We start from the raw sequence: 13,509 nt of genomic DNA on the forward strand, positions 1-13,509 counted from the left end.
TGAGATTTTCAACATGATTAGTGATTTTGCGTGCCCAATTTGTGACACCTTAAAGTGCTGAGCACAATCTGAAAATCAGATTTTGTTGTTGTTGTTTTCTCAACTCCTTCCAATTTGTCAATATCTTTCAGGAAGTGAGACTCACCAAATAGAATACAATATTTGAGGAACCTGAGCTATGCTGGAGAAGTGCTATTAAGTCAACTCTCCTTTTGTAAAAAAACCTCACGGAATCTTTACTGATGACAGAGATTCAGGAGCTTAGGCTTGTGTGTCAAAAATGACACAACCAGTAGCACAGTGTCCCCCCATACTAGGATTAGTGGAAGTCAGGCTTTTCTGGTTTTCACCAAAATCAATAGAATTCTGGTCTTTGATGCCTGGAACAAACACCAAAGTTTTGTAGTGCTTCTTTTTCAAAAGTTAGTGCACCCCTGACAGACAGAAATACCATCCAGTTCAGTGTAAGGCCTCCCTTTCCTTGGCCAACAATGACCCGACATCCTGTATTTCCATTGTCATTTCTGGAGCCTTGTCTGCCAAATTGCACACACAACATTGTAGGTGGAATAATAAACGTGTGTCTTTTAATACAATTTCCTTTGTCTTTAGTGCCTCATTTTTCATGAGGTTAAAAAAAGGCTCAACTTTCCTAACTTTGGAAACAATGACAACAGTAACTTTGTTTTGAAACTATAGCAGACCTTTCATCCTTTAAGCTCAGGATGTCTGTCTGCAACTGCTTCAACTCCAGGCCATGGTCTTTGAAATCTTAAATTATCAATAATGCTTTCTGTCCCTGCTGCATGCTGCAGGGGAATAAATATCTTTCATGGTAAATTTAGCAAACTCCCATGTGCTTATCTGCCAGGAAAATTATTGTTTTTTTGACTGCTCTCTTGCTGTGATACAAAGTAGATCCCTGTATCTCTGAGGATGGAAAACATACTTTACATGTTTCAGAAATAATGAAGTACAATCAGTCTTTATGTCTCCTAAAGACAGAGACCCCCTTCTTTCAAGTATAAAGCCAGTCTTTCATCTGCTCCCAAGAGCATATGTTTTGAATCGTGATGGCTAAATGGCCGCCATCTTGTACAAATCTAAATATCACAGGTTTACTTAGAGTTAACTCATTCCATGAAAATGTTCACCTTCTACTGTAGTATTGAGAGATTCAGTTATGTGATTTATTACAAAGACTAGGGCTGTACTGTTGATCACTTCGATATAAATAGATAATTAAAATGTCTGTATATATGCCAGACCACCACCTCCATCAATTAAAAAAGGACTTTTAAAAGTGATCTATATATTTAAATCATGTGCCCAGCTCTATAGTATATAGGCAGTGTACAGGGCCGCCCAGAAGATTCAGGGGGCCTGGGGCAAAGCAGGGGAGCGGACATACTCACCAAGCGGCGCTCCGAGTCTGTGGCAGCGGCGGGTCCTTCAGTTGCTCCATGTCTTCAGCAGCACTGAAGGAGCCGCCGCCGAAGACCCAGAGCGACTGAAGGGCCCCTTGCCGCCGAAATGCCGCCAAAGACCCGGACCACTGCCGGGTAAGTAAAAAGGCACCTCTAGCCAGGGAAGGGATTCTCGGCCAGGGCTCGCGGGGCCCCTGCGGGGCCCAGGGCAAATTGCCCCACTTGCCCTCCCCTCCGGGCGGCCCTGGCAGTGTACCAGTCTATCAGACACACATCTTTTTAAGTGGATATTTTCTTTAGTTGCCAATCTCCTGTCCTAAAGCAACATAGCTGTATTTCCTTACCAAACTTTTTACAAAACCCATGCAAATTTAGCAATTAGGCTTACTTGTTTTTTTTATTCTGGACCAGGAATATAATTTCCTCTTTCTACACAATTCCTTTAGTAATTGTCTTTAAGCACCAGTAAAGAGATCCTAATGGAATTAGATGTCTAACCTTTGTTCCAATTTATCTTATTCCTTTTATTCAAAGTAATGTATTTCTTCAGAACCTCTTATATTTACTGGAAATTAGCACCTATTTGCGTAAACTGTATTAGAAGCCTCCTCGGTTTAGTAATGTTTTTGAAGGACATACATTAAAATAAAATAGTTTAGCAAAACTTACCACACATATAGAGCACCAACACCTACCTACCTCCTTTCCAAAACAGTTAACATATATCCAAAGCCAGCTTGCATACTATTTTATAGATAAACCGCATTAAGCACACATTCAAACTAGATTTATATTATTTGACAGATAAGTCACCCCCACACAAACACTAAGGTTTGTTCTTCAGCATTATTTTATATAGCACGCACAGCCTAACTTAAAGGAACTCTAACAGTGTAAAATTTTAGTTAATGCATTCGTGTAACGGGGCGAGACTCACCGCTGCGGCGCCTGCTGCTGTCGTCCTGGGAATTAGCTCTTTCACAGCCTTGGAGCGCCCTCTGCAGGCCCCTGTCTTGCCTTGCTGGGCTCCTGTGTCCCTCCCGGACCCTGGTGCCCCTTTCTGCTGGGGTTCTGCCCCTCGCAGTACCCCACCAGTCTCGGTGGATCTCCCCTCCCCAGGGAACCCCCACCCACCTATCCCCACCTTGCCTCAGTCTTGGCTACTGCCAGTCCCCATCTAGCCCCCACTCACCGGGGCAAACTGCAGTCTGATTGCCACTCATTACTGGCAAGGAGGGTTTGGGCCTGCTGCCTCTGCCTATCCGTGGGCTGCCCTCTGCAACCCCAGTACCTTTTGGCCTTGCACTAGGCTGGCAGTCTGGGGGGTTTCCAGGCTGGAGCTCCCCAGCTCCTCTTGCCTTCCCCCAGCCCTACTCCACCTTAGGTACCCACGTACACTCCCCAGCAGCCAGGCCCTTCTCCCTCTAAAGGCAAAGAGAGAGTCTCTCTGCTCCTGGCCCACAACCCTCTTATAAGGGCCAGCTGGGCCCTGATTGGGGCATCGCCCCAGCTGTGCCTGCTTCCCCTAATCAGCCTAGGCTTTTCCTTCCTGCCACAGCCCTCTCCTGGGCTGTCTTAAGCCCCTCAGGCAGGAGCGGGGTGACCACCCCGCTACAGTTCGTGTATGAGACAAAATACAAGCTTAGTTGAAACTTGTCAGTCAGAGTTGATAACACTTTTTTACTTCTCCGTCCACAAGCTATGCCGTTTCCATTGAGGTAAAGCTGTAACTCTTTCAGAATTTAAGGCATGGAATGGAGGTTAAATTTATTAAACTTGGATTTAATAAAATAAAACCAGCAATGGCATATTAGGGAAACCTATATTCTAGGTATTTAAGATACAATAGATACAAATCATGAACTCAGACACAAGCATCTACACACAAACACACACCACCACAAGACTTTATAAGGTAGCCTGACAAAAACAGGACACAGGGATAAAAAAAAAATCTGATGTGGATTTTAAGGAAAAAACTTTGACACCAGTTTGAAATGTTTATTTAATGAAACAGTTTTGTATCTGTTCTTTGTTAGTTATCACGCTTTAGCATGGGTAAATGCATGTAATACAGCCTCATCAAGCATTCTGTTCCCTCCCATCTCCCCTTCTCCTTTTGTTTTTCCAATTTTCTAATCACTTTTTCACAAGGGGTCAGAAGGTGTAAACACCACCCACAAAGGCACCAGGAGGATTGGGCATACATACGAGGGCAAAACTGCAAGAGTGGTCATTTCTGACTGGGATGAAACACTAACATCACTAAAATCCTTGTCTGTACATGGTTAGGGATATTTTATAGAAGAAACTCAAAAGCAGCCACACACTTTTCTTTGTTAACACCCTAAGCCATATTTGGGCCCTAAAATAGCAGTGACTAAACAGGAAACCTAAAACGAACAATGAGAATCACAGCCAGTGGCAGTCCATGCAGCCACACTGGTGCAAAAACTCCATGCCTAGACATTTTTGGACTGATAAAAAAGCCCTGTGAGATCATCAAAAAAGCAACATCTTTATATTTGTAGCTGCAAGAGAGACTTTTTTCCCATCTAATTTATCATCACCATGAAGCAGCATCACAAAATGAATTTCCCTGAGCTTATATAAAACTATACATTGTACACGCCTTAAAAAATGTAATCTCTAGCTCACCCTTGTCCCACCTCACCTCTCCCAGACACTTGCCTTTTGTATTTACTAATGAGGAAGAAGTGAAATAAAAATGTACAACACAATATTTAAAAGAGATACTATCCCAACCTTTTAAAACTACCATTGGCTTGTTTTTAAAGTTTTGCCTATGAATTGCTCAGCCTGCAAACACCCCCAAAGAAACAAAAGCTTCGCTAAATCCAGTTCACAAAAATAGAACATAACTGCATTGCGGGCTCATCATTTGTAAGTTGTGAAGTGCTTCAGATTCCAGAGAACAATATAAAACTCCCTCATTTACAGATGCGTTTTACAATAAAATAAAATTGTAGAAGACAAGCCATAGCTTTGTAACTGCACGAAAGAGAGAGATGAAGGCTGTAGACTGACATGCCCCTGTCCTCTTCTCTTCCTGACTCTTTTAGTTGAACTCAAATGGTTGTCATCTTAGCTTTAAGCATGCAACTTGGACTATTTTGGCTATAGAATGTGGAACTACAGGTGTAGCATGTGGTGGCTATGCAGTAGGATATATTGTGGGTAGCAGGCTAATGTACATGTTTAATTTGGCATTATGTACTGACATTTTATTACCATTGTCACAAACACGTAGGTATATCTTCTATATAAATGTGGCAGGGTAGTTAACGTGTTAAATAATCAACATGGCTTTTTCTTTCAGAGATCCATCATGCCACACTACAAGCTCATGTATTTCAATCTGAGAGGAAGAGCAGAAATCATTCGCTATCTGTTTGCCTATTCAGGCATAAAGTACGAGGACCACAGGATAGAACAAGTTGACTGGCCCAAAATCAAACCAAGTGAGTAAAACAGATTCTTGCATCCAAAGCTTTACAAGAAATCCAGTCATAACACAAAACCACATGGGATGTGTGACGTTGTGCAGTCTATATGGATTTATAAAAACATAATAAGAAGTGAATATAATGTAACTGGAATAGTTTTATAAAAATATGATAAATGAATATAATGTAACTGGAATATGCTTCATGCAAAAGGTCTCTTGTAAGGTATCATTACAAAGCTTATAATCTACTGAGTGTGATCATCCCATTTGTATAAATGTACCACTCTTGCATCTAAAACTAGAAATATGAAATATAACTCTGGGGGCCTATTGTAATTATGTAAAGTGTGGGCCATTAATGATGGTTTGGAATCTTGATGATTCCCATTAACAGGGACCATTGTCTGCAGATGGCTGTGTTTACCTGTTAGTCTTCCTGTATGTGTGTGTGCTGGCAAGTGGGCAATGAAGTCTTGCAGTGACATGTGATCATGTCACCTGAACTGGAATCCATCTTTAACCTGGTGCTTTTCCAGTGAGGGGGGGTGGAAACCCAGAGGGACAAAGGGTTCCCGCCTTATGCAAAAGATATATAAAGGGGTGGAAGAGAACAGAGGGAGAGAGGAGCCATCATGAAGAATCCCCTAGCTATCACCTGAGCTGGAACAAGAGCTGTACCACGGGAAAGAATTGTGCCCAGGCCTGGAAGGTGTCTAGTCTGAGAAAAACTTACTGAAGCATCTCTGAGGGTGAGATTATCTATATTTAGTTTGATTAGACATAGATTTGTGCATTTTATTTTATTTTACTTGGTGACTTACTTTGTTCTGTCTGTTACTACTTGGAATCACTTAAATCCTACTGTCTGTATTTAATAAAATCACTTTTTATTTAGTAATTTACTCAGAGTATGTATTAATACCTGGGGGAGCAAACAACTGTGCATATCTCTCTATCAGTGTTATAGAGGGCGAACAATTTATGAGTTTGCCCTGCATAAGCTTTATACAGGGTAAAACGGATTTATCTGGGTTTAGACCCCATTGGGAGTTGGGCATGTGAGTGCTAAAGACAAGCACACTTCTGTGAGCTGTTTTCAGGTAAACTTGCAGCTTTGGGGCAAGTTATTCAGACCCTGGTTCTGTGTTGGAGCCAGACGGGAGTGTCTGGCTCAGCAAGACAGGGTGCTGGAGTCCTGAGCTGGCAGGGAAAACAGGAGCAGAGGTAGTCTTTGCACATCAGGTGGCAGCTCCCAAGGGGGTTTCTGTGATCCAACCCGTCACAGGATGGTACCAATTTGCTGATTTAGGATGGGAAGAATCAATAAATGCTAAAACCCTTCAGGTGAAATCTTGGCTTCATTGGCGTCAATGGGAATTTTACTATTGACTTCAGTGAGGCCAGGATTTCATCCCTTGTCTCTCCACCAGGCAATACGAGTCCAAGGACCAGATCCTCAGTTAGTGTAAATTGGCATAGTTCTTTTATCCTCATTGAATATATTGACACCAGCTGGGTCTCATGCCCCAAGTTTTCAAATGCTGTCAGCTAGGAACTGATGGAAACAAGGTAAGCATTAACACACTAAGGCTCTTAGAAAAAATTGGCCCCAAAGGCCACGCTAAAGCCCTTAAACCAATTTCAGAATCAAAATGAAAATTAAAGAAGCAAAGAGGGAACTGCCCCTTGTGACCTGGCAAGTTCTCTACGAGCAGAAGCAACAAGAGTAGCTGAAAAGGGACAATGATAGACCACAGCCTTCCTCTGAAAAGCAATATACAGCCTACTGAGAAGCTAACAGTGCACAGAAAGCTACAGGGCTCCTTTGTGTTTACAGTTCAATTAACTTGAGATTGACATAGAATGAGAATAAAATGTCAAAAGGTCAAAGCAATGTCATGTGTATGCCAAGCCCTTTGTTTACATGGCATAGTTTCTACCCTTTAAAACTGTTTAATATCTTAACTCGTCAGTGAGTCTTAGTCCAGAAAAGACTGACATCAGGCTGGTAGTTTGGAGGTAAGCACTTGCCAATTTCCTCCATGTTGTCACTAGAGGAAATTGGCTTCTATTCTGTTACCTCCAGAACAGATTGCTTTAGTGCTTTCTACATGGGGACTACACTTTAAGATTACAGAAAAGCTTCAGCTGGGGAAAAATGTGGCTTTCCATTTGTTAAGTGGTACTTCCTGGAAGGAACACATTACATGATCAGCACTGGCTTCCAAATTCGTTCTTGGTGCAATCGAAGGTTGTTTTATTCTATAAAGCCCCAAATGCTTTGAATCTTGAATGCTTTAAACATCATTTTCTCTGGAGTGACACTGAGACACTTGCTATTAGCTGGGGAGCTCAGACTAAGACACCCCTGGCTAAAATAAGAAGGGGCATCAGGGGAACAGGGCAGAAATAGAGACAGATTGTTTTCAGTGAGGGGCCTTGGATTTTGGAAACTATGTCTCCATCAGAGCCTAATTCATGACCATCACGTCATGCAGTATATCTTAGGTCTCCCCAAGGCATTTTCAGGGAAGAACGGGAGAGAAGTGGATGGGAGTGATGGTCAGAGAGTTGGTTTTAGAGGGATTTAGGAGAATTTTTAGTGCTGGACTTTTTTTAAGTTGAATTCGTGTGTATCCACAAATAAAGTTTGTTTACGTTTTCTACGTGTACCTAGAATTTTGGATAGGTGATTATTAAATAAGACTAAATAAAACAGACAATATAAATGGAGACTTAGAAATTACAAATGTCTTTACATCTTAAAACATATGAAAATCAGACTTCCCTGCCAAGACTGAGTTCAAGATGCTGTATCTCCCATGCAGCAGTTGAAGACATCACAAACACTCAAACCAGTCAGGCAGGAGGGTAGGAAAATACTTTCCAAGGTATTTTTAGTGTTCAGGACATGAAGCCATCAATGATGAAGCTTTTACATTATCCAGTGTCTGTTTGCCACTATGCCTGACTGCAGCCCATCTGCACTACCATCATCATGATCGAATGATTAGGGATGCAGGGTGTGTTAAAGAAGAAACTGGGAACCAAGATTTCTAAGCTCTGTTCTTGGATCTACCTTTACTCTAGAGCCTTAGACAAATCACTTAACCTTTGTTTCTCTATCTGTTAAATCAAAATAATACCGACCCGCCCCACCGGGGTGTTGTAAGGTTTAATTAAAGTTGTAACATACTTTGGGAATATATGTGATGAAAATTGCTATATATACACATTGATAATATTACCATTACTACTATGACTCTGACATTGGATTCCAGAGTAAATAATACATTTGGTAAAGTGCAGGGGGAGGAAGGTTTAGCTGGTGTCCAACTTGGGGCTAGATTCAGCAACCCTCTGCTTGGAACTCCCACTGACCCAGTGGAAGATCTGTGAATGACAAAACCAGGCATAGAGTACTTCCTAAGGGTCATTCATTATTTTAGAAATGCAAGTAAAAGTAAAGAGAGAGAGAGAGAGAGGGAGGATTGGACATGATTGTCATGGGAAACTCCAAGCCTAGAAAAACAATTGGATAGACACCTGAAAATGCCACTTTAGCCAAGAGTTGGATCCTAAATCCCTGCCTCTGGACAGCTCAAGGCTCATTAATGACACTGGATGAGGGTGAGTTCATGCAGAGATAATGGCACCATTCCACCAGACCAGCCAGCAGCAGAATACTTACTATGGGAAAATCTACTCCATGGGAAATAATAATTAATTATTCACTCTTTCAGTGTTTCTAGCTATAGCATGGTGAAATGTGTCATGTCGTATCACAAGGGTACATAAGTGCTGATGTTTAATGAATATTTAGGTACGCAGGCAAATACAATCTCCCCTCCATCCAAATGCAAGTCGATGCATCAGATTCAAGGTTCATGTGTGTGAGGAGAGTGTAGCTCAGTGCTTCTCTGATGTTATTTGGTTGTATTGCAATTTATGCAATAAATATACCTTCTAGTTGCACGTACATAATTATCAAGAGCTATGGGTAGTAAAAGGTTACAAAGCTGAAAGTGTCAAATCACGAGAACTTTCAAAAAACTCCCCAGCAAATGAAACTCAAATAGCCCTTTTAGCCAACTCCTCAGGCAAACCTTCCTTCCCACCCCCTCACAGATAAAAGCCTGAATAAATAGGTAGGTCCAGTCAGGTGTCTTGGAGGTAAACAAACTGGGGCCCTGCAGAGAAATCAAATGACAGACCAAGGATCCTTTAATGCAATTGCACTGCCTCCAACCTCAACAAATAAAAGTCTAGACTTTCCTAGCTCAGCTGATTTTAACCATCACGACGGAGCACAAAGAAAGAGGCAGTCTTTTAGCCAGGGCCTAAGCTGTACAGGGCTTTGTCTATCAGAACTATGGTAACTCTAAGAATAGTATATAGAAACAAACTGGAAGCCAGTGCAGTTTTCAAAACACAAGCGCAAAACTCTCCATGTAAGAAACAACAGAACCACATTCTGCACGAGCTGAAGTTTATGAAGTGTATTTTGTTTTACTAGCGTCAAGACATAATTAGTGAATGTAATGTAATATAATACAGTTATATAAATAAAACAAGACAGTCAGAACAAAATAACCTCGGCATAAAACAAGATCCAAATTAAATATGCTATCTTGCTTTTCAATTGTTTGAAAACCTTTCTGTGGAAAATGTCAAATCATTATCTTCATACAAAACATTCTGATTTAGATGAAACCGCATTTTCTGATGGAACACTGTTCTATCGAAAAAAATTTCCACAGACTCCACCTGCAAAGAGAATACTGACATTACCAGAACATACGCCCATGGAAATCATGTGCTGTACATTCCTTCTTATCCCTTCATTTCAAACTGCCTAGCCTAAAAGTAGAAGCAATAAAAACTGCTATGTCCTGGTGTTTCAGCTAAGCGTCCCCAATAAAGCCTGGATAAAGCAAAGCCACAATGCTACATAATCATTAAAAGACTTTCTGCTCTAAAATATCAGTTGTAATGATAAGACGACCGCATCAGCTCAAGTGACTAGCTTTTACCACTGATACGAGCCAACAATTACGAATTTCACTAGTTATGTGGTTATCGTGCTAGATTTCCTCATTCACACCTGCAATCGTTTGTATCACAGTTCACACAGGTCTTTAAATATTAGGAGACTTTGGAAGACTACAAACATTAGCAGAAGGAGATACAACAGTAGTGCGGTGCATGGCTTATTTGCATTTCTCTAAAGTATTAATTTCATTTGGACTAGACAACAAATCCTACATAGCTCAAAATGTTTTGTGCAGATTCCCTTTTTAACATAAAAATTATATCTGAAAAAAAGTCTATACAATATAGCAGAGCTGTGTATTTTTGGTTGCTACAAATTATGTAACTATAATATTGAAAATAGGTTGGGGGAAAGCACAGAAGCTAAATTTCCATGGATAACAACATACACAAGAATGTGCGCACATTTCTACACTTAATTTTGTGAACAAATCAGGGCCCAATTGTGAATGCTGAGATCAGAAATCAAGCCCACAATCCGACTCTTTTAAACTACTCTTTCAAGGGAAGAAAAAGGTCGAACTATCCAGGGGAAAGAACAGCATATCTTCTCTCCTCCCATTATTGCAGACAAGGAACAGATCTTCTGATTCAGAGTCTAAGGGAGCTCCTCAGAGAACGTTTCAGATTTAAAAAAAAAAAAGTTTGGAAAACCGCATCCACAGGGACCATAGGCATGGAAGCATGAAAAACCACAAAGTGGAATTTTGCTTCATTAATGAAGATGATCCAAGAATTATTATAAGACTTTTCTTTAAAAAAAAAAAAAAAAAAACAAGCATGGGACAAAAAATGTACTCTCCATCCTGTCTCACAAGCAAAGATATTACTGAAAAATAGCATGCATGCATCTGTGTAGAACAGAGTTCGAAACTTGGTGCCTTGCCCAGAGTTAGAATTCATTTTAATTCTCCTCCTAGGAAGACCAAGGCAAACAAACACTGCAGGATGTTAAGAGTTAATCTTAACATGCAGGACAGTAATTTAGAATGCTGCAGGTTTTACTTTTGAACAGGATTAAACAGTATGTGATTTTGGAGTGGCCAGTTTTGCGAATCTTTGAGCATTTCTCTTAACTCAATATTACTTTTCAGCAGCTTTGGCTGGACAATTCATTCTTTACTCCTAATGCTATTCTCTCTCTCTTACTCTTTCGCCGATTACTATAATGTCTTCTCAGTGCACCATAAACATGAAAGCTTTGCATGGTTTGGTTTAGGTACTTTGACAACAAAATGTCTATAATTGTACATTTCATTTATTTCCTTTTGTCACCAGTCAATCTGCTGTAGGATTTCAAAATACAGAATTTTTGCCCAAAATTACTAACTTCAATATTAAGGAAATTCAAGCAGACCCGTAAACAAGCAAAGCTATGTAAATACAACTCTTCCGGGTTGCTTTTCAATAGAGTTGGCAAGAAATAGCAATCTCCATTTTGCAGGAAATTCCGAGTTGCCAATGTTTAGTTCTGTATGGGAATTTCTGACAAAATGGAACAATCCATTTCACTGTCCAGCCCGCTTGGCCCCCTGCCAAGTGGGCAGTTCATGAACTGGGAAGTCCTAGGGCTGGCAACTGGGGAACCAACCGGGCAGTCCCCCTGCCAGCAGGGCAGCCAGGACCCTGACTGGTTTCCTGCCAACCTGGCCAGTAGGCTGCCAGTACACCAGGCAAGCTGGCCAGCCTGTCAGTCTATTTGGTTTCCATCAAAAGTATCAATGGAATCGACACACTCACATAGAATGTTTCTATTCCATCAGATCAGCGTTTTCCAACCACAAACTGTTGCACTGGAAAATCTTCACCCAGCTTTCCTCTTCAATGCCTGCTCAGGACTAGCGCAGACCACCTTTAGGCTAATATCCCAAAAGCAGGAAAGGTAGTGAGTGTGAGGCATTGGATCCAGATGAGCTTCCGGTCTATGTCGGAGCCCCACAACTCTTGTTATATGCAAATAAAGCGTAACACTTACCTAACACTTGATTTTCGATGTGCTGTACAAAGTTTAATTGTTATTAATTTGGGCTTCCAGGCGTGATGATTTAGTGACAAATCCTGAGAGAAGCTAACCCCTGCAACCCCCTTCAATCTCAATGCAATTATAGGCTGTCTGTGCCTCTTAAGATTTGGCTTGAAATCATCACACATGCAGACTCAGCAAGCACTAGGCAACCCACCTGTCAGCCTACCTCCTCTTGATTGCCAGTCTATCTTCCCTGCATGAAGCCTCTCTGAACTCCATGGTAAATCCACCCTGACAGTATGCCTGACCTGCTGATGAGACCTGCCTCCTCACTACTCGGGATCAACCAGGAACTTGCAGCAGGGGAAAGCATTTTACGTAGTGAGTGCGAGAAGGGAGACAGATACAAGAGTGGGCAAACTCTTCTGTTCGGCACGTGCACTATCCTATATTCTTAACCTGGTTCTGCCTACCAGCTGTCAAGAGATCCTTCCCATCTCCCCAGATGGTGCCTCTTGGCAGCCATCAAAACCTCCCAGAAAAAGTATTCATGTCCCACCTGGAAATCACCCAGTTCACAATAGTTTACGTCCACCAGGAAACTCCCTAGTTCACAAAGTGTTGAAAATACTGCCAGATCAAGAGGCTGGGGTTTGTGTTTTGTCTAGAGAAAAAAAAAAGTGGGTGGTTTGGATCCAGGCTCCATGGTATTTGAACTAACAAAGTTGAGGGTTGGAGTGGAAAGTCAGGGTAAAATGATCTTGTTTCGACCTGTCCCTAAATTAAAATAATGTAAAGTGCCAACCAGTGCTAGAGAGCAATGCACTTAAAAAGTAAGTGCAAAATGTGGCTAAGTGCAACTATAGCCTGTCAAGCTATTTGGCTTTATCTGAAGCCACATCTAGATGGGAATTTTTGATCTGACCTCTATCTTTATAGTTCATTGAACCAAACTCCCAGGTCTATAAACTCCCTAGCTGTAAATAAATAAATAAATTAAATTAAATTAATGGAGATATCTTATCTCCTAGAACTGGAAGGGACCTTGAAAGGTCATCAAATCCAGCCCCCTTGCTTTCACTAGCAGGTCCAAGTACTGATTTTGTCCCAGATACTTAAGTGGCCCCCTCAAGGATTGAACTCACAACCCTGGATTTAGCAGGCCAATGCTCAAACCACTGAGCTATCTCTCCCACCCTCCCATTTTGCAATGTGGAAATGAATCTGGATTAAGCAACTTGAGCTCACCTCATATCATTCCTGCCCATTTAAATAGGTACAGAAATTTAAACCGGGAGACACAGAATCTCTTCATTCTAGATCCTGCAGAACTTAAGAAACAAAATTGGCAGGGAGGGTTCAGATTTAAACATACAATTTAAATGATGGAATTGAAAATATTTCAATCACTAGCAGAAATATACTCAATTCAAGACCTACCGAGTCACATAATAGACTCTTTAAAAAACATTTTAAAATTCCTTGTCATGGAATACATTGAAAAGGAATGGGTGTTACCATTTCATTGAGTCATAAAGCTACTAATATCTGCAGCATGTTGTATGAACAACTTCAAGGGGAAAGTAATGACAATT

At 41.1% G+C, this 13,509-nt stretch overlaps 1 protein-coding gene across 1 annotated transcript in view; it reads left to right on the top strand.

Moving 5' to 3' along the window:
• HPGDS (hematopoietic prostaglandin D synthase) overlaps positions 1 to 13,509 on the top strand; it is a 61,410-nt gene that overhangs the window by 15,823 nt on the left and 32,078 nt on the right. Inside the window, exon 2 of the mRNA XM_024197622.3 lies at positions 4,768 to 4,909. Coding sequence (XP_024053390.1) covers positions 4,777 to 4,909 — 133 coding nt within the window. The 5' untranslated portion in view covers positions 4,768 to 4,776. The remainder of the gene's footprint in view (positions 1 to 4,767; positions 4,910 to 13,509) is intronic.

This window comes from Terrapene carolina, unplaced genomic scaffold, assembly GCF_002925995.2.
Source record: "Terrapene carolina triunguis isolate 2854851 unplaced genomic scaffold, T_m_triunguis-2.0 Scaffold789, whole genome shotgun sequence".
In the NCBI taxonomy this organism is placed as follows: domain Eukaryota; kingdom Metazoa; phylum Chordata; order Testudines; family Emydidae; genus Terrapene; species Terrapene triunguis.